General features: G+C 46.3%; 7 protein-coding genes and 1 non-coding gene across 8 annotated transcripts; 4 read left to right on the plus strand and 4 right to left on the minus strand.

Annotated features, from left to right (window-relative positions):
- Nucleotides 1–20: 20 nt before the first annotated feature.
- Nucleotides 21–1,734, plus strand: EDB82DRAFT_577437 (uncharacterized protein; the record flags this gene model as incomplete). The annotated part of the gene is made up of 4 exons (XM_025727848.2): nt 21–354; nt 407–570; nt 600–1,412; nt 1,506–1,734. Exons 1-4 carry the CDS (start codon nt 343–345, stop codon nt 1,732–1,734), a joined length of 1,218 nt encoding a protein of 405 aa, XP_025582274.2. The 5' UTR covers nt 21–342.
- A 2,467-nt stretch (nt 1,735–4,201) lies between these two features.
- EDB82DRAFT_558807 (uncharacterized protein) lies at nt 4,202–6,003 on the plus strand. Its single transcript, XM_065609711.1, has 3 exons — nt 4,202–4,785; nt 4,835–5,101; nt 5,152–6,003. Exons 1-3 carry the CDS (start codon nt 4,523–4,525, stop codon nt 5,891–5,893), a joined length of 1,272 nt encoding a protein of 423 aa, XP_065464042.1. The 5' UTR covers nt 4,202–4,522; the 3' UTR covers nt 5,894–6,003.
- Nucleotides 6,004–6,022: 19 nt separating this feature from the next.
- Nucleotides 6,023–7,486, minus strand: EDB82DRAFT_546964 (S-adenosyl-L-methionine-dependent methyltransferase; the record flags this gene model as incomplete). The annotated part of the gene is made up of 6 exons (XM_065609478.1): nt 6,023–6,259; nt 6,307–6,649; nt 6,707–6,796; nt 6,847–6,935; nt 7,149–7,292; nt 7,352–7,486. 6 exons carry the CDS (start codon nt 7,484–7,486, stop codon nt 6,023–6,025), a joined length of 1,038 nt encoding a protein of 345 aa, XP_065464043.1.
- Nucleotides 7,487–7,750: 264 nt separating this feature from the next.
- EDB82DRAFT_558811 (uncharacterized protein) lies at nt 7,751–8,609 on the minus strand (the record flags this gene model as incomplete). The annotated part of the gene is made up of 2 exons (XM_025727852.2): nt 7,751–8,238; nt 8,294–8,609. 2 exons carry the CDS (start codon nt 8,607–8,609, stop codon nt 7,997–7,999), a joined length of 558 nt encoding a protein of 185 aa, XP_025582278.1. The 3' UTR covers nt 7,751–7,996.
- A 1,621-nt stretch (nt 8,610–10,230) lies between these two features.
- On the plus strand, nt 10,231–11,132 carry EDB82DRAFT_477904 (uncharacterized protein; the record flags this gene model as incomplete). The annotated part of the gene is made up of 3 exons (XM_065608101.1): nt 10,231–10,736; nt 10,787–11,067; nt 11,113–11,132. 3 exons carry the CDS (start codon nt 10,231–10,233, stop codon nt 11,130–11,132), a joined length of 807 nt encoding a protein of 268 aa, XP_065464044.1.
- A 678-nt stretch (nt 11,133–11,810) lies between these two features.
- On the minus strand, nt 11,811–14,583 carry EDB82DRAFT_546965 (uncharacterized protein; the record flags this gene model as incomplete). Its single annotated transcript, XM_065609479.1, has 6 exons — nt 11,811–12,188; nt 12,241–12,558; nt 12,626–12,929; nt 12,979–13,069; nt 13,575–14,481; nt 14,536–14,583. The coding sequence occupies 6 exons, from the start codon at nt 14,581–14,583 to the stop codon at nt 11,811–11,813; spliced, it is 2,046 nt and encodes a 681-aa protein (XP_065464045.1).
- Nucleotides 14,584–15,690: 1,107 nt separating this feature from the next.
- EDB82DRAFT_507229 (uncharacterized protein) lies at nt 15,691–17,133 on the plus strand. Its single transcript, XM_025727857.2, has one exon. It carries the CDS (start codon nt 16,110–16,112, stop codon nt 16,797–16,799), a length of 690 nt encoding a protein of 229 aa, XP_025582282.1. The 5' UTR covers nt 15,691–16,109; the 3' UTR covers nt 16,800–17,133.
- Nucleotides 17,134–18,048: 915 nt separating this feature from the next.
- On the minus strand, nt 18,049–18,131 carry EDB82DRAFT_t219. Its single transcript has one exon. It is a non-coding gene; the product is annotated as a tRNA-Lys (tRNA).
- Between the last annotated feature and the right edge of the window lie 1,315 nt (nt 18,132–19,446).

A 19,446-nucleotide genomic window follows, 5' to 3' on the forward strand; every position in this document is an offset into this window, starting at 1 on the left:
GAAGTTTATGCAAGTATGAGGGAATTCTGAAAGAAGTGAGGGGAGGCCATAATGGAACTAAACCCAATGGGTGTAACCCATGTTCAACCATACATATCTTTGACAAGGTATCGTGTAAGTATCCTTTGTACAAGCATCAAAGATCCTTTCACCGACGTTTCCTTCACTACTTAGAAGCAATGACTTGTAAGCCGTAGGATCAAGATAAAAGAGTCAAAACGGCATACTAATTTCATTTCTGATGCCTGGAGGAGTATACTGAAACTCCACCAAAAAAACGTCCGGCATGGAAAAAAACGCGTTCCGTGCAAGATCAATTTGAGGAGTATTGGATGAGCCTTGATGTTTGTATTAGTAGGCATACTCTGACGCCCAATGCTTCTGGTGCTGCTTACCCGTCGTAAAGGTACATCTTGTGCCACCTGCTTGTCACTGTCAGCCAACGCCTAAGCAAGACAGGCGTCATGTGGTGTTATTCACCAGCATAACGTTTCTTTGTTCCTCTCAGGGCAAAAGTTTCCTCCTGTCATCTGAACATTCCTTCAATCCGGGCATCTGCTCACATCAGAGGTACGTTCCGCTACTGCTACTGCTATTAGCATATCGTCTGACACTTCCATTACAGAAATCATGACTTCAACAGCGCCCGCAAGGAGTCCTCCTGAAGGAACTGAAGGAGGGGCATCCTCAAGCACCAAAATCACTGCGCCAACTTTCCACGGCTTCCCAAAACTACCTCCGGAGCTCCGAGTCAAGATCTGGAAAGCAGCATGCCTGCCTCGAACTGACAACGACCACGGCATCCAGTACATCACCGTCGACGTTGTGGTAAAGGACGGGGTTGATGAAGATGTTGTCATTTTGAACGAAAACCTCGACGGTTACGACGCCAACGCTCGAGTGGACCGCGATGCGAATGGATATGTCGTGCTGAGAGCCTTGGCTCACACCAAAAATCGATCTGTCAACACCCCGACAACTTCAAACGATTACAAGGAATCTGCCTACCTATGGGATGCAGGTCTCTGGATTGCCTGCAGAGAGTCCAGAAATGCCATCGCCAAGCATCTGGATATCGACGCACGCCTGCAAGTCGGTGACAGCGAGATCAAGAAATGTCCTGTCTCATGGTACAAGAAGAAATTCCTATCAACTCTCGTCCCGCATAAGAAAGACAAGGTCTGGCGCCCAATGGTGGTCCCTCGCAGCGACATCTTCTGTATCGCCGCCGGTCCCCTCAGAGCTTTACCAAAGAACCCGCACGGCATGAAGCCATTGGCCCCATTCCTTGGTCAGCGGAACTTCACCATTACCGAAGACTGGAAAATAGCTTTCAAGTTCGACAGCGGCTGGAACAAGGGCTTCCCACGCACTCTCCGCAAACTGCAGAGAGAGAATTCCCCACGAGGCTTGTTGGCGAACTAGATCGACGTATTTGTTGGCGGAATTATTCCCAACTGCACTCTCTGGGTTGTGGATGATACCGCTAGCTGGGCTACATATAGTCCTGAGGAACGCCGAACAGTGTGCCGCGATTGTGGTGCCGACTACATCCATGCTCACTGGTTTGACCTTCATGGGCTGTCCGATGTACACACTTTCTTCGATTCTTTTGGAGAACTACTGGATTTTGGGACCGGATTAGGAGGTGACAATGTCGTTTGGAAACTCCAACTTCTCGTTCGGAAGGACAATGAGGTGTGCGAGACTAAAGGCTACAAAGGTCTGAGATAAGATATCTGGGATGCTATGATTGGTCACAAGGGATGAGATTAGCATTTCATTATATGCTACGCAAGCCATCGTCCTTGGGCTGTATATTTCTGTACCCCTATAGCGTGTCAGTAACTCACTGGGGATCTTATGTATGATAGATGGTTTCCCAGTCTCAAACTCAGGAACATCTTCGCGGATGCTAGATGATTTTTATGACAAGTAAATCTACTTTGCAAGCTTTCAATATCGCTTGTGGTAATGTGAGTGTTCTAGCTTGCTTACAGTAGGTATGCGGTAGAAGTGTCGTGCTTTGACTCGTGTTGAATATTCGGTTCCAACGTGGTTCAGAAGGCTCGATTAGACTTCGCTAACAAGATGTCCCTGTCAGCAGAAAACAAGGTTAAATCTTGGCTCGCCAATGATACGTCGTACAACCTCGGAAATACCCTATAGATATTCATTTATCCTGACATTTAAATGACTCTTGTTATAATTCAGGGCCATCGGTATCCATCGACTCAACAATGCATCCAGTCATATAACTGGTGTACCTAGTGAGATTGTGTTGTGTGAAGTCTGGCTTGACCTTAGACCCTTTCCTGTCATGATGTTGCTTCTTATGGCGTAGCTGTGATTAGCTGCGCCTCCTATCATCTGTCAAGCCTCGCCTCAGGGTATCAGAAAGATTAACCGCGGGAATCATTAGAGACGAAATTAGTAGGTCACTTTAAGCCCCTTAGGCTATAGGTCTTAGACTAGTTATTTTATACCCTAAGATTTATGACGCCATTCTTTCTGCTACCCAGTAGCCTCGTTAGGTAATTCACAGCGCCAAATCACTTCAGCGTATTATCAGACGCTGAAGAACTCAGAACCGATAGAGATTGCGGGAGTGTGTCTCAAAAGGACTGAGATGGAAGACAACCGCTGAATGAAGCCAACGCCGTGTTTGTAACCAATAAGAAGATACCTAGCAAGTGATAAAGTTGCAAGAAATCTGCAGCATTTGTTCTGAGACATTCTTCGTTCTGAATCTCTGAATCAAACTCATTTTGAAGGAAAATCCACGTTCTCTCGCTTAGTATTGGAATCTCTTAATAACTTTTTGAACCCAACGGTATCAGGTGTACTTCATGGCACAGTGGTACTGTTTTGGGGATGCAGACTGAATATTGATACTTCTGGACCTGACATGGAAACTGAATATGCTTTCATAGACACTCGCTTGAGTGTGATTAAGAGAAAATAATAAACTATATAAGCAAACATATATGGACTGGAAACAATTTTAACATTCCAAACCATTATATCTAAATTCCAAACTTGAAAAACTCAGCAATATTAATACCAACTTCCCGCTCCTTATTAACATAAACGTTTCCAAAATGGGCGAACTCAACCGACAGTGCTTTCTACCCACCTACGAGCGCAAGGTATCTCAACAGCTCGTCGAGGATGAGAACCGATTTCTCGGTGGCCTTGAGCTTATTTATGGGTCGTGGTCCTATGACAACCCAAAGTTTGGGTGGACCATCGATGGCGATCAGTATGTCATCAAGGTCATGGCTGAAGAGCCAAAGGACTTGGAGGCCAAGTTGAAGGAGATTGGACGTATTAAGCAAGCACCATAGTTGTTTGTCTTGATTGTTTTCAACCGCCCAGTTCTGTATTTGTGTGAAGAAACTAGATACAAACTTTAATAAAATAAAAACAAGCATTAATACATTCATTTCTTGAGATTGCGATTGTCCATATCCTTTAGTACCTGACAGAAACTGTGAAATGTCTAATGCTGGCAATGCCTGTATATGTGACTTGCAGGTCACTTGACAACCTGCCTGAAAAGGATTAGAGAACTATCCTCAAACACGTTTGAAGCTGTCACTGTGGACGTAGCGCTAGTGCACAAATCGGGGTGTTATTTCACACAAGCGTTCATTGTAAAAAGAGCAATGCAAACCAACATCGAAGCTTCTTTTCCATTGAACAGAACCAAATTCCGGGTTTTTACAAAGGCTAAAGAAGGTACAAGCGAACATATAGATAGTTGGAGGAGAAGGTCGCGCCTCGAAACAATGCCTGTCATATTGAAATAAGCCTTGTAGATCATGAAGCTAGTGGGAATAGAGGACCCATCAGCTCTTCCGATTGGGTCCGCAAGTATTGCCTCATTGCTGACCTCCAGGATGATAAGTCAAGCAATCAGCGCTAGAACGAGAAGGAACATGATGATGCATCTAATTACAGTCTGGTGGAAATGAATTCGTAACAGCCGAAGCCACACGAGAATCATATATGAGGCTCAAGGATATAATTGGCTACCAGGTGACAAGCATTTGCAAGCCCCAAAAAGAAGAGCCGACAAGATTCTCCACACGGCATATTTTGCCCTTATTGCCTTCTTATTCCAAACTAGTCTCGTCGATCAAGGTAAATTACCATTGCATCAGCTTTTTATCTAAACTAAACAAAGCATCTGGCGTGCATTTGAACCCCTTGAAGGTAATCCACAACCCCAGTCTCGACTTTCTTATACCAATGAACACTCTTACCAGTCATCTTGAAATTTACATCAGACTTGTCTCAGTACAAGATCTTCAGTGGCTGAACAGCCGGTTGAAGATCATGGTCCACGCAAGGATTTACCCCAGTGCAGATCCTTCGAAGTCTAACTTCGCACGAAAGGAGAGTATAATGATTTAATAAAACCCAAACAACATGTCCAACGCTTCTGCGGACTCGACAATCCTTCTAGGGATAGGAGTTTTTCGTTCTTCCACTCTGTTTACCGCATAAGCACATCAAAATGTTAACATCAGGCCTTTCGCTCGGTGATGTGAGGGTTATCACTGTCATCCAGCAAGTTTGCTCAGTTTTGTCAATCGTTGGATGTTTGTTCATTATTGGTACCTTTTGTCTGTGCGATGCTTTCCACAAACCCATCAACCGTCTGGTCTTTTATGCCTCGTTCGGGAATATCATGGCAAGTGTTTGCTTCATAATGGCAGACTCCTTTGTCAGAGTACCCAATGGAGCTGGGTGCCAGACACAAGCCTTTCTTCTACACACGTACGTATATCTCTTTTTGGCCGTCCCTGTTCTCGCTGACCACTTGTAGTTTTGTAGGCGCTGATGCTATGTGGACTTTGGCCATGTCTGTCAACGTTTACCTTGCCTTCTACCACCGTTTCGATGCGCAGCGCCTACGGAAGATGGAATGGCCATACCTAATCGCCTGCTACGGTATACCATTTCTACCAGCGTTTGTCTTTATCTTCGTCAAAGATGGGAGTGGAGTTCGCGTATACGGTAGCGCTGTTCAATGGTGTTGGATCACACCCGAGTGGGATCTCTTGCGCATTGCGACATTTTATGCACCGATTTGGTAAGCAAAAGGTTTGGCCACTTGACAAAGAAAGTACTAACGTGGCACAGGGTCGTCATCACAATCACTTTAGGCATCTACATCAGATCCGGTAGCACAATTTATCGCAAACGCCAGCAACTTCTGAAAGTGCATGCATCAGGCTCTGGCTCTGGCTCTGGCTCGGGAGGTCTCTCATACAGCAACCAGAGCACAACGAATTACATGAAGACAACCGAAGTCACCGTCGTCCGCGAATCGATAAACGAACCAGAGGCAGTGCAGCTACAGAATTTGGGCCACCAAGCTTCAATCCGCGTCCACAAACCGACGATTACTGGCAATACTGCTCGTGCAAGTATAGCAGTACAATCTAAAACCCCTCGACCATCCCTCCGACCGAGTAACGATGTTTACAAAGCCGCATGGGCCTACACCAAGGTCGCGATGCTATTCTTCGTTGTTATCCTCATTACATGGATTCCATCAAGCGCCAACAGAATGTACTCGCACATTCACCCCGACAAAGTAAGCAAGCCTTTACAGTTCATGAGCGCTACCGTACTTCCTCTGCAAGGGTTCTGGAATGCTGTAATTTATGCTGTCACCAGTAAAGATGCGTGTAAGGCTTTACTTGAGGAGAGGGGTATTTGGGTAGAGAAGACACGATTGAACGAACCGACCTGGGACGATGAAGAAAGGGGCCAGAGAAGCGGTAAGACCAGAACAGTCTTGGGGATAGGACCAACAGACTCTGGTAGTTTCAGGCAACTAGCTTGTCCTACTAAATCTGATGATGGGAGAAACATGTGAGAGCTACTTCGTTATTTCCAAGATGTATCCAAATTTACATTCGTATTCAATGACACTTGAACACTTCCGTTTAATCACTCATGGTTACACCGTGAACTGCACTCAGAAACTCCTCAACAGACCTATCTTTCATACTGTATCAGGCTTGCGTCCCCATACCGCCTTCTGTTTGAAGTATGCATGGATCTTTGGTGATCGAATCTCCCGATTGAAATGAGAGATGAACACAGTGACTTCGTCTTCCGACCATCCCAGCGCAGTCGCCATGTGCAAAACTGTCCCTTTGCCGTCTTGCTCCAACGCAGCTTGTGTATACTGTCCAATGCTTCGTGCTTCCGGGTCCTTGGGCCAACCTCCAATTGGGTTCTTCAAACATGTTAGCCCTTTTCACTTCATGAGAGTCGGTAGCGTACCTTGAAGTTTCTCTCCTCGATGTCAACAAATCCGGCTTCCTGCATAGCCTTCTTCTGAATACCGTCTTGAAACACTTTAAAAGTACGACCCATTCTGCGTCCACCCTCGACAAAGAAATTCTGCCACTGGCTCATCGCACTTCCAGGCAAGACTGTATTATCATCGCTCTCGATAGTTGAGGAAGGCTCGTAACTTTCGATCCAACCCCCAGGCTTGAGGCTCTTGTAGGCTTCTTTGAACAGGGCTGTCCAGTCTGCAACGCTTCCGACAAGCCAGCGCAGGTGCGCATAGTCAAGTGAGTTGGGCGCGATAGTCCATTCTTGGGTACAATCATCAATTTGACTATGATAGTTGGGCTGTCAGTGGGGTAGCCGCAAACTGTGGTGCCAATACACTTACAACTCGAGGTTTGGAGGAACCCAGCTTGGCTGGATAGGAGCGAGGTCGGTTCCGATTACTGAAGCATTGGGGAATTGGTCCGCAAATTCACTGGTTTTGTAAGCTTAACATATTCATTTTACAAAGCTTGAGAATCTTACATAGCCCAGATTCCTGTCCCTGTTCCGATATCTGCAGCCGCCTTTGTCTTCGCGTAAGCCAGTGTAATCATTGTGTCAACTTCAACGGTCTATACCTGTATGTCATTCGAAATTGGTGCCAAATAGAGCTTGTTTCCCATCAAGAGGGTAAGCACATGATGGCTGATATCATCAGCACAGGGATTCTTTGGGATAAGGTTGATTATGTAGCTCACTTGATATCCATAGCTTCCCGATGAGTCTCATCGATGGGTCCCCTATGGACGACTCAGCTGCCAGTTACCTCGTGTGGATGATTGAACAAACCAGTAGTCAGTGTTCCCCCGCTCACTCTGGTAGAGTCTGCCGTGCAGTGTTCTGTACTTCAGTATGCTAGATGTCAGAGACGCCGTTGAGCTGGCATTGTCGGGGATGATAGAGTCAGCATCATCTTGTTCGTCAACATCCTTCATGTATGTTAGCTAAGGTGTCTTGAGTGGATATTGTTGATGTTAGTGTCGCTCACCTCAGTCAACTGGGCCCAGTGCTGTGGCGGCAGAAGACCAGTCTCGGTCTCTGAAGTTTCTACTGGGTCTTTAGGCGACGTAGGGACTGCCTTAGAGTTATCAGTAGCCTTTTCGGGGGGCGTGGGCCTAGACATGTTTGTTGATACTGTTGCGCTTCGCTGATGAAAAAGGAACCTGAAACGAGAGGCGGTATCATGCTATTTAAAAGACGCTCGAGATGCGGAGACAAAAGTCTGTCGTTTCTCATGATATGTTTAACCAACATACAGAACCAACAATGGACACCGGGTGACCAATTGGATGCTGTTCCAATCCTGGTGCTTCGCGTATGCATGCCGGGGAACAGGGCCGATGCATTTTCAGAAGGTGTCATTTTTTTTCCATATCCTAGGATATTCATTAACCGAGCGAAGCGGCAAAAGGAAAACCCGTGTCAATCATCTTGCGACGGGGTGATTAACCGATTACACCTGTTGTTCGAGCAATAAAGGTTGAGTCATTCAATCATTTGTGTTGAGCTCACAGACTGAGTTTCGCCATATACACAATTAAATTATTAATTAGCGATTCAGAATCGGTGATCCATGTTCAGTTTTGCATCTGCTATCGAGGTAGATATCATCCAGATGGCCCCTCCAAGCCTCTTACAATAAGAACGCAAACATCAAATTAGCCCAGGTGACAGCCATGATAGAAACTACAATCTTCCCAGCATTGCTACCAGCCGTCTCAGTAGCAGTAACTGCTGCATCCGTAGTAGTACTCTGAGGGATATCTGTGGAAGCTGGCTTCGTTGCCTCCACCGAAATGCCAGAGACAACACTTGTCGCTGCGCTCACATACGAAGCGGAGGTAAAGTCGCATTGCTTCATCATCTTCTGGACATCTATAATGACATTTGTTAGCAGTTTATTTCCATCAATCCATATTTGACACCGTACCTTTTGCGTCGTCACTATTCTGTACCATGCAGCTTTCACACAAGGCCATTACGGCGGCTACATCGAAGCTCTTGTTTGTGCAAATACAGTTTGCCTCGATGGCCTCTTCAGCCCTGCTTCTCGCCACAAGGAGAAAATCGCCCCTCTTGTCCTTTGTTTTGTTGTCCTTGGGGTCGATGTCGCATACGCTGCTCAGGTCGACGATGGGCTGGCAGATGGTCCTGCATGCTGAAGGCACATCGTCGGCATCAAGCTCTTCCGCCATGGAGATGGGGAGAATGGCGGCGAGGCCAGCAAGAAGGACGGTGAGTCTCATGATGAAAGAGGGTATTGAAGTATCGAAGTGAGCTGTGTTGAGGTCGGGATTGTTTGTTGACTGAAGCTGCGCTTGATAATAGAAACAGAAGTGCCAAGTATCGGGGTGCGTGGTGCTTTAATAGGCATTGTATGGGTGCAAGTATGCTTATTATTTTAACAAAACACTATTAATAGGTTGCCTTAAAATATCTTCCTAGGAGACATCCCCGGATGTGAAGATGAAGCTTGACATTTGCCGGAGCGCGACACATTCCAACAGGTTAAAATATTGGAAACACCCTAATAGCTAAGGAGAGTGTGCAAAAGGGTAATAGTGTTTCTAGAGACGCAAGAGGAATGTCGCATTAGCAGATCTTACATCCAACAAGGCAGCGGTAAATCTACACCATGAAACCGATAGGGAAGAGTCCCTGGTTTGAAACCTCGTGTGTTTAAGCTTTCTGTAGCCCGTCGCCCGAAAATAGTGTCAAACCGGGGTCGATCAAATTATGGGGAAATTGTCTGTGTCGCACCAGAGACCCCATCAAAGACTTGAAACGGGGCAGCATTCTGATTCTACTATTTTTACTTATTGAAATCTACTGTGTAAGCCTGCTGTGTTGTTTACGACGTGTTGGGCATCTTAAGTGCTATACACCCTCACTGGTTGTTTTCTTTCACCACAATAAAAAGGTCAATTGTAGGACTTACTAAGACCAAACTTGATCAGAAAACTCTTGACTCATGTGTTTGCTTCACATGATGAGACTTGATTAGTGAACAGCTACCCAGCAAAATAGTCAATCCTCAACTGAGCAGGATACAAGCTTTCGTCAAGTTGATCTCTGTGGCACCACTGTTGACCAGATTCAACTCGCACGTCATGAAAACAAGCTTCTTCCATTGCCGGTTTTTACCCAATTAAAAGATGTGCCTGAATACATGACCAGGCCAATGTTCACAAACGGTTTGTTCCCACATGCTAGCCTACTTGTCATGGCTGGACCCGCAGAACAAAGACCAGGTTATAATTGGAGGAGAATTAATGGCAGCCGAGGTTGAGGTCTCAAACAGTGGCACCAGTGAGTCATTAGAATCTCATTTTCATGTGGGAAAACTTGAAAGCCATGATTTTAGCAGAACTAGATCCAAAGGGGGAGCTCAGGTTGAGCTTACGCCACAGACGTGATCGACAAGCCAAGCTCTGTGTGTCATATTGTGTCTAACTGGCCCCTAATGATCTCGCACTAACCTTACGTAGATGCTACATCATTGTGGCGTCGCCGATCAATCGCGATTGCCATTCAAAACAAGGGAATGACAGAACCTAGAGAGCTTTGGGTGACACAATCACAATTCAAACCAGGTACAGATTCCATTGTTTCCAGCGATTCGGAAATTGGTTTACTTACTTCTTTTGTCCGTCGTCATAGATCGAATATCTGGTGAAATCTACAACAAAAGTGACGATTGATGACAGCATTAGCCACAATTGCTACCAAGGACTGTGGCATGAGCTCATCAACCTGCCACAGCTCCCCTTCTATTAAGATAGCTGTCAAGACCTCATTCAGTCAGAGTATTTCCCCTTGCAACTTACATCTAATCATCCATCATAAACATAATCACACTATCTCACAATGGCCTCCGAACTTCCACCCAACGCTCTCGGCAACCTTGCCTCTTCCATCAAGAACATCGTCACTGGTGTGCCCTTAGAGGAGCGATCCGAGACCGAGGTTCAAGCTACCAACGTCGACAAGACCAAGGCCAAGACCCTTGACAGGACTGTTGACAAGACTGTCGAGACCACCGATGACGCTACCGTCCACAAGGAAAAGACAGCACCGGTCGTTCACGAGGATGTCAAATCCCACCAGCATGAAAAGGTTGACACTGAAGTCGACCATGAAGTCCATCAGGATCATTACCACACGACCATTCAGCCTGTAAAGGACAAGAACGTTCTACCCACCAAGCATGTCTACAAGGAGAATGAGTTTGAGGAGGAGATTGACCATCGTAACAACGAGGCCAAGCTGAAGGCTCAGGAGGAGGCTGCCAGAATTCACGACGAGAAGAACGTCCATGGCACCACCAAATCACAGGAGTATGTTCCTGCCAAGGAGCATGAGCATGTTCACCAGTAAGTGCAACCCAACTGTTTCGATGACAACCTATCTAACATCTTGTCAGCCACCTCCACGAAACTATTCAACCCGTCATCGAGCGAGAAACTGTTCAACAAAAGGTCATCCACACCAAGAACAAGATCCACGAGAAGGAACAGTTGAACGACGAGTTCCACGAAGCCAGTGTTGCACCCGCCATTTCCATGGCCGAGTTTGAAAAAGAGGGCGGAGGCGTCAAGAGTGGTACTACTACCACCAAGGACGTTGAGTTTCCCGTGTCCAGCGTCAAGTCTGCCAAGAAGAGAGAGGCTCTGACTGGTGATGTTGACGAGTCCTCCAAAATTGGTAAGTGAATTCTCTCTCAAGATCCTAAAGATTGTTCAATAACAGGGTACTTAGAATCTATCTAGTGAAAAAGAAGAGGGGTTCTTCTTGTACAGTAAAGAATTGCAAATGTTCTTGCCACATCGATGATCCTGTCTTGTGATAAGTCCACAAACACTTTGGCAGCAGTCTATTGTATGGATATTGATGAAGAAGAAAATGTCATTGGCGTTTGGGGTATAGCGATGAATGGTCGGAGAATCCATGTAACTAGCTATTTTAAAATGAATCATGACTGGCGTTGTCAAGAAACATCTGTGCATACCACCCCAGGCCCAGTAATTTTTGTCCAAATAGGGACCTTAAAGAACCTTTTGCAACAATGCCGTTCCGCCTCAACCGTAACTTCGATGCCATCAGACAGATCTGGCAGATCAATGTGGGATCCTAACAGAATTCCAGTATCGGAACAATGAACGGCCCTATGTCTTTCTCGCAGCACTGGTCCCCAGTCCACAATCGAGCAATACGAGCTGTATCAGGATGTTTCTTGCCCAGAGTCCCAAGTCCGTTAGTACGTTCTCTTTACTTGTCGATACATGAGCTCCGCAAAATCATGTGGTTTCAATGATAAGAAACCAATTGTCCACATCCTAATTACCAAGGACCGCTTGAACTTGTTCTGATATGCTATCCAACGCCTTTTGAAGGCCAATCGCATCAATAGCGGTAGCATAAAGCATAACCCACGCAGACTTCAACTTTCAGGGTTGCAAGTTAACTTGCAGGGCAATATGGGTCTTTCCAACACCATCGAAACCTTCAATGCCGGTCTTCTGGCCTCCATATTTCATGCAGTTTGGGGTTGTTCTTTCAAGATGGCCGTCTAGGAATCCCTGGTGCCCGACGAACCCTCCTTTACGTTCGAAAGGAACCATCCAATTACCCATTGGTGGAGGCCCGTCCCCATGATGTTGTCCATTGGTAACCGTCGATGCATCCTCACACATCTTAACGATTGCGGTAGAAACACTCAGATACAATCGGTTCTCGGGACCTGAGTACTGGCTGAGTTCGTGGTGGTCGGCTTGAAGTGGAACACGCTCATCTCCAGGTACGCAAGCTGATGCTTCGGCAACAACCTGTAGCATGTCAGCAAATTGTATCAAGGTTCGCCTCGATATTATCTCTTACGATTGCTTTAAAGAAGTTCAGTCGGAACGGCAACCTGATAAAGGTTGTTTCACACAGCTCGAAAAAGCAAACCAGTGGAAACGGAAACCTCTTTCGAAGGCGTCCGAACCTCTGTACTTTGTCTCGAAGTTGAGGGTTGTCATAAGCTAACACAGACAACATACCACGGTTGGAACCAAAGCACCACATAACTCTCGCTATCAGGTCGGCAGCCCAGTGGATATTGATTCCTCGAAAGGGTGTTCCTAGCGAAACGAAGCCGGCGGTACTATGGAGGATGTCTTCAAATTCTGTGTCGCAAAGAGCAAAGATAAGGCCCTGCTCACACTATTATTACTTGTCTCATCCTCTTACAACGGCGATCGGGGCATCGGCGTTGACATACTTCCTGGACAACCAACCCGCCAAATCCATGAGCAACAAAAACTACAGGACGTTGTTTATCCTGTCTAATATTATGCAAGCTGCGGATCAAGTCTTCGCCATGCAACTCGACGCGCGTTTGAGGAGCATTGGTTATCCATGTAGAGTCGTAGTTGAATGTCATGATTCGGGCAGTGGGGATCTTGCGTCGAAGCATGTTGCTATCTCTAAGCCAATGCACTGGCTCTTTAGGTTGGCCTGATGACCAGGTCCAAGGTCCGTCAACATTCGAGCCGAGACCATCTAGGCTGTGGACTGCAACGATACTGGTGTTCTCTCAGTAATTGCCTTGTTCGTGATGGGGAAAACGCGTACTCGACAGTCACTCGTTTTGGATTATCAGGATCGTCTTCCGGGTCGTAAAGAATGTCTATGGGACGCCGGTTCCGGGGGTTCTGGTAAGGCACTCAGTATTAAGTTAGACGCTTCTCTAGATGCACTTACTATGGTCTTCCTTGGTTGCGTCCTTGTAAGCTGGTATGCAAGTAAAGCAATAGTAAATGTTAACAAAAGGATGAGTATCTCAACGCTGATAATGACCTCCATATTGACAGTCCACGATGTGAAGAGAGGAAAGTTTTCTCAATTCGAAAACTTCCCAAAACCTCATTTTTATGAAAGCAGTCAACAGCAGGGTTGTCCACTCAGCCGCCGAACACAAGACAGATTGGCCAATGGTGTTTCGTTTGTATGCGCTGAACCAACAGCGCCAGGCATATGAAACAGGGAAGCACGAATCTTCAACAAGGCTGCCAAGGTCACCAACAAATTGCGATTTATTATCTTCTATCTCGTTCCCCGGTTACTACGATGTAGCCCGAAATGCTCTACTCGCCTCCTCAATTGAGCAAGCGTATGCGATGTGTCAAAGACCAGCATACATGCAAATACTACAACAATTAGACCAGCACATATCAATGGCCCGAGAATTGAGAACACGGTAAAGCCATACGACACAGACTGGAAAGCGCTGTTCCCAGCCAGTGTGTCTGTAGCAAGTCCAACCTGCATAGAAGTAAGGACGACAACTATGTAGACAGTTGTAGCAGCCAGCCAACCGAGGTTCGAGTGGAAGAAGGTTGAGTACCGGTCCCATTGTCGTATAAATCCCGCCGGATTAGTTTGAGTAAAGTAGTAAATGTGGTTCAGCCTACTTAGTCGTAGCTCTTTATGGTGGAATCGCGGGTTGATGTCTGGGTAGATGTGTTCTGTGTTGAGCTGTTTTACAAAAGTTATCCAATTGAACCAAGACATACCACAGTTGGGCAGCAGATATCTGTCTTTCGCCAGTAAAAAGTCACTCTCGTGACGGATGAGAGCGGCATAGGAATAGAGAAATCCGAGAGCTACTTTGTAGAGCTCCCGTCGCTCACATTCCATGGGCTGGGCATCAGTGTTCAGCTGGCTTAAACACTCGCAGCTCTCTTTGCAACACAGATACTCTGTCCAAACAGTGGGCTCAAGCAAAAACCGAGGAAGTGGTTTGATGAAGATCTTTCCTGTTGTCCATACAAGATGCATGTCCATTGCCTCTGTAATGATAACCTCGCGGCCCCTAAAAAGTTGGTCATGAAGCGACCGAGCAGGCACAGCGTTGCCTGCCATCCATAGCCATCGGTGGATTCTGTTGAGGCGCTGGATGTCAAGTTCTGACGCGATCAAAGTAGAATAGTTGTCGCTTGGTGATGCCAGGTCGTAGGATTGTGTGCAATAGGATGCTGGAAAGAGGTTCGGATATGGATCGACCTTGTTGATTGAATGGTTGGGTTCATCCTGCTTGTTGATGGGACCCAATAGTTGAATGGTGAAGGGTGCTGACTACAGGTTCATTAGCCTACTAAGACACAGTACTGGAGGGCAATTGGTGAATACCTTGGACTTGCACCCTTTTACTGGACTGTTGGCGTGAGTTTGCTCCATTCCAATGTTAGTCTAGAAGGTTTATCAACTCAGAACAAGAATAGAATGGTGACGCTGAAAGTCATTTGCACCAACCTCAACGAGGATAGCCCGCATGTCAGGCTGCCCCTGTGGGCAACACATCATTATTTCAGGTCACCTCAGCCCAACCTGGGTTTCTTGTGACAGCGTTTAGTGCTGTGAGACAGCTGCAAGGGCGCCTAAAGCATGACTACTTGTTACATAAGTACTGGGTATGAAAGGGCCAGACTGACAACGTTTATACCAGCCAGATGGCTCAAATCAGGATAACTTGAGATCCTTGCTGATGCATTTTATGACCTGCTTTCTAAAGAGTTTACATTAAGAATTGTGGTTCGGACTGAGGGTCAGTACTTAGAGTGCATATTCTCGCTTGCTGTCAGGCGGGCCATTAGTGTACAGGGGCTGTGATAAGACATGCACCAACTCAGCAAACACTTGGCACGACAAACATCCTGTACCAGTATTCTCTACAGAGATGAGAAGTGTGCCACGTTGTATTAGAAATATCAGTGATTGCTAGGACTATCACATTCTGTCAGTGTCGTCATACTTCTAGGTGATTTATTTGGGCATCAAGTAACCCTCCCGGGCGCAACGGGAACTAGCGTGCGGATGACCTGTATTTTAGTGGGTTGTCTGTGCTGAAAGGTCCCTGATCAACCTCTTGCTTTAAAGTGTAATCAAACTTGTATTCACCGCTTGATCCAGGCAAACAGAGTCTATGGGCAATCCAATGTCAATGAAGATGGCATATGATAACATTAAAGAGTTTACTTTCTATGATTAAATCAGTAGGTACAGGATAAGTAAGTATACTTGTAATCACTGTATTGACAACCATCCTGCCAACAGACAAAGGAATGTCTTGAACCAACAACTCAACACGATCGAGCGGGGTCATGTTTCGGGCTTATTTTAAGCGGTCGCGGTTATCAAGTCAACCCTTGGGATGAGACTTGAGATAACCGAAGAGTTGATTCTGATGGTCATGGAATGTTGGACTTGTCCATCTATAACTCAGTGAAGGAATAGACAGTTACTCAATACTATATAAACACCACAAACACAACATATTCACTTCCATCTTTGTCCCTTTATCCTATCCAGCCACTATTTTGGTGAGTCACAGCGTCACATCCTCATTTATTTAGTTATATTTAATTGGTTCGTCTCCCCACTTGAAGCTACGTAAGCCTGAAAATCTCCATTTTCCCATTTCTCTCTTGTCCCTTGTTCTTGGAATCAGCTCCATTCAATCGCCAGCACATCGCGCATTAACTTCCCTTCCCAGCACATCCCGACCCATGTCAAAAAAATTCTCCATTTTAGTATCAAGAAACAAGACAAGCGAATTTAATTATCTTTACTTGATCCCCTCGCTTCCTGAACATCACCAGGGGATGACATACATGCAATCATAGCGCCATTCTACTCTGTCATTCTCCCATGGCCCCTAATAAACCTATATCCTCAACACCGAGCTCAACAATAATTAAACCCTCATGAGCTCCTTTTACCGCCCCTCGACCAAAAACTCGGCTCAGGCCAACTCGGCCAAGCTCACGCGTGCTGAGCGCGAAGCCCTCGAGGAAAATAATCTCAACATTCTTCGCGCAAGCATCGAGCGCGCACTATGGTCTCTCGACCCATCTTGTGACTTGGCCAAGCACTTGCGCAACACCAAAGTCGAGATCCGCCGACATTCCTTGTCTTCCCTCCTACACGAAAAGAAACCCCCTCAAGTCCGAGAGGATTCACCAGACGATGAGGACGAAGACGAAGACGACAATGCCCTCCTCCCCGCCGAAGTCTTTGTCCAGAGCTCGCCCTTGCGCCGCGAACTTCCCCGCAGCACGAGAAGCTCGGTCCGTATGTCGATGAAACTTCCCGAACGACGTCGCCCAGCACCCCGCGAACAAATACTACCCAGTATCGAAAAGACAAGTTCTGATCAGGCGTCGGAAGCGATAACGGTGGCGTCGGCAGTTTTTGACTCACCAAACAAAGAACAAAGCGCGACGACGGCTGCGACAAGTGTGATGGAGGCTGGGGAAGAAACAAAACCCGAGTTTAAGACACCAGCCAAAACACCAGCCAAAAAGAGAGCCGCCGAGGAGGACTACGAGCCATCGCCTGTTTCCAAAAGAGTAAAGACGTGGTTGGGTACACTGACTGGAGGATATATGGAGTAATGACGCGTTTTTTGTACCATGTTTACAGAACGCAGGATCTTTGTTGACGATTGTTTTACCGCGTCAAAGTCTTGAGGATTGGGTACACAGGAAAAATACTGCCAGTGGAACATATCATTCTGAGATGAACGGGTTCAGGGAGGGCGCTTTTTTGCCCGAGGCGTTACGGAAGAAAGGCTGTTCACCAAGACTTGTATGTTGTCTTATATCAGCTGTCTGGAGTTTCGGTTGATTCCCCTTATGATGATGGATTTTTTGTCTGTTTATTTTTCTTTGTACTACATACAGCATTACATAGACCCAAACGATGGTCTTTTCTTTTGTTTATTACAATATCGTGTCGCGTGATGTCGATTGCCAATTGCTTAGAGTTGTCGCCATTTACACAGGTGATCGCTATTTTCGAGCCCTCTTTGAGCATTCTATAATTGACGATAACTTGACTCTCCATAGACATGTACAGCACATCACCAGCCATCAGATGCATGACACTGGGGAGCCAGGGCATCCGTAGGTTCCTCTGCGATGCCACCATGCGCGTCACCTCAACGGCCAAACTGACATGCCGTGACGCAGCATATAAAGAAGCAACTGAACGATTCGCTACTGAGACGCTTGTCATGTATTACACGTGCGAGTGCCGTGCTTAGTCTCCAAGAGTTTAAAATAATTTCCGAGCTTCCCGTCAATCACCTTGTCCTCAAAGTGGGCGCGTCCTAAAATCGGGGCACTATTCCAGCGTCTTTCCACTACACCTACCCTGTGGTCAATTGTTGCTATGTTGAATGGCGGTCAATTCTTGATACACAGGCAAAATTAAACTCAGAGTAACATGTCTTGAATTACGATCAATTCTTACCTGGTACTTGAACATTATCAATCATATTTTAGCTGTTATGGGGACTACAAACAGGTTCACTATGTAATGGCAACTCTTTTCCCAATGGGTTTGCAGAGAGAGACTACTGGGAGAATAGGGACATATCACCACAATGAGAAAACAACTAACTATCTCAATGGATCACCTTTAATCAATTCTAAAGAACAAGCTTACCATCATGTCTTTTCACTGCTATAAAATAGATACAATTTGATCAATCTTACAACATCACTGAAGTGGTGAGCCACGCAGAGCTGCCCATTACGCAATCCTCAGCACAGACTTCAAAGAAGCAAAGTCACAGCAAAAGAACATGAAGCCTGCAAAAAAAGAAAGCCTCGCTAACGCTCGCAATCGAAATATAGGAACAGCCCGATGCGGGGGTCGAACCCGCAACCTTGAGATCGCGTACTCGTAAGAGTCTCACGCTCTACCGATTGAGCTAACCGGGCGTGGCTCTTTATTGTTGAAAGAGGAGTTGCAGAATGGTATTTTCAAGTCGAACAGACAACTGCTCTGCGTTCAAGCAACCTCTGTGAATAGTGATGATGATGGACGTTGGGTATGCGATGGGCTTGGGAAAAGAGACAAGATTGTAAGGGTGGGACGGACCTGGAGGCTGTTCAGGTGATAGACAGCATGACGTGACTGGCAAGGCTGGCTGTTGTGACATGGCCATCCATCCCTTATCGAAAGGGGCAAGCCCGTTCTTTTTTTTTCTCTTCCACCTCTTTCTCTTCTCCTTCTTTGAAATTCATGACTCTGTAAAATATGCCATTCTTCAGCTTAGGTCTTGTGTTTTCTTGACTTAATATCTTGAGATACTTTGCCAACATGTGGTGACTGGTCTCATCCTTGCTAGCCAATTTCCCTGCAGGATTATGTTAGATATGCCAAGCCAAGGCTTTTTCCTTTTTTTCTTTGTTTTATTTTTCTTGGGCGTCGTATCACCTACTTCGTGTTTGTCCCTTGTACGTCACTTCTTCACCTACGGGTAGGTACAGTGGCTGTCTGTACATATCAGTCACTCCCTCCCTTGCCCGTTGTAAATGTTAGCACCAATTAAATATGCGTTACTACCCCAATTACATATCTCGGACCCTGTCTACCAACCATGAGCAACGGAATTTATCCCCGGAACCAATAGGAGCGTCCGACACTGACTTGGGCCATGTTCCCTCGAACTGAGCTTCAGTCCCTCGTTCTCTAGCATTTCTTGCTTTTCACACTCTTCCTCACAGGGCTAAGACGTATCAAGCCTAGTTTATCACCGCTGTCATCGAGAGATCATTCCTCTTGCTTTCCCGTCTGTCTCCCATCCTCGCGCATACTGCGGGGATCGTCTTTGTTCAAGACACTCGGAAGATGTCACGCTATTTTATGATCTATCAACATCCAGGTACATCATGGCGGGGACGCTATCTGTTCTCGCCGTGGTCTCCGGATAGTTTGGTAGGCTGTCATTTCTTCAGGGTTCTCGCCCGGGTTGACGACGCGACGCTACAGGGTCTTGTTATCGATGGGACCTCGATGCAGATTGATCGATTTCACAGTTTAAAGGGTTCAAGACCGTTTGCTTCATCCACGATCCACTACGTAGACTGTGCGCAGACATACATTGAGAATCCACATCACATTTACTCGAAACCGGGTCGTTCAATGCTTGCTCGTCAATGCCAGTCAGTCTCTGATATCTCTCCGTATTAGGTAGCTAGGCTAGTTGCGTCCCCCATTGCATGGCTTGTTGTAGTGCAGCCGCCTGAATCC

This window comes from Fusarium venenatum (genome assembly GCF_020744135.1).
Source record: "Fusarium venenatum strain MPI-CAGE-CH-0201 chromosome Unknown EDB82scaffold_3, whole genome shotgun sequence".
NCBI lineage: Eukaryota > Fungi > Ascomycota > Sordariomycetes > Hypocreales > Nectriaceae > Fusarium > Fusarium venenatum.

Excerpts from the sequence above, each read along its gene's own strand:
- EDB82DRAFT_558807 (XM_065609711.1), top strand. The coding sequence starts at position 4,523 with ATGTTAACATCAGGCCTTTCGCTCGGTGATGTGAGGGTTATCACTGTC. Across the intron at positions 4,786-4,834 it reads CAAGCCTTTCTTCTACACAC|TTTTGTAGGCGCTGATGCTA; the intron begins GTACGTATATCT and ends GACCACTTGTAG. Across the intron at positions 5,102-5,151 it reads ACATTTTATGCACCGATTTG|GGTCGTCATCACAATCACTT; the intron begins GTAAGCAAAAGG and ends AACGTGGCACAG.
- EDB82DRAFT_507229 (XM_025727857.2), top strand. The coding sequence starts at position 16,110 with ATGAGCTCCTTTTACCGCCCCTCGACCAAAAACTCGGCTCAGGCCAAC.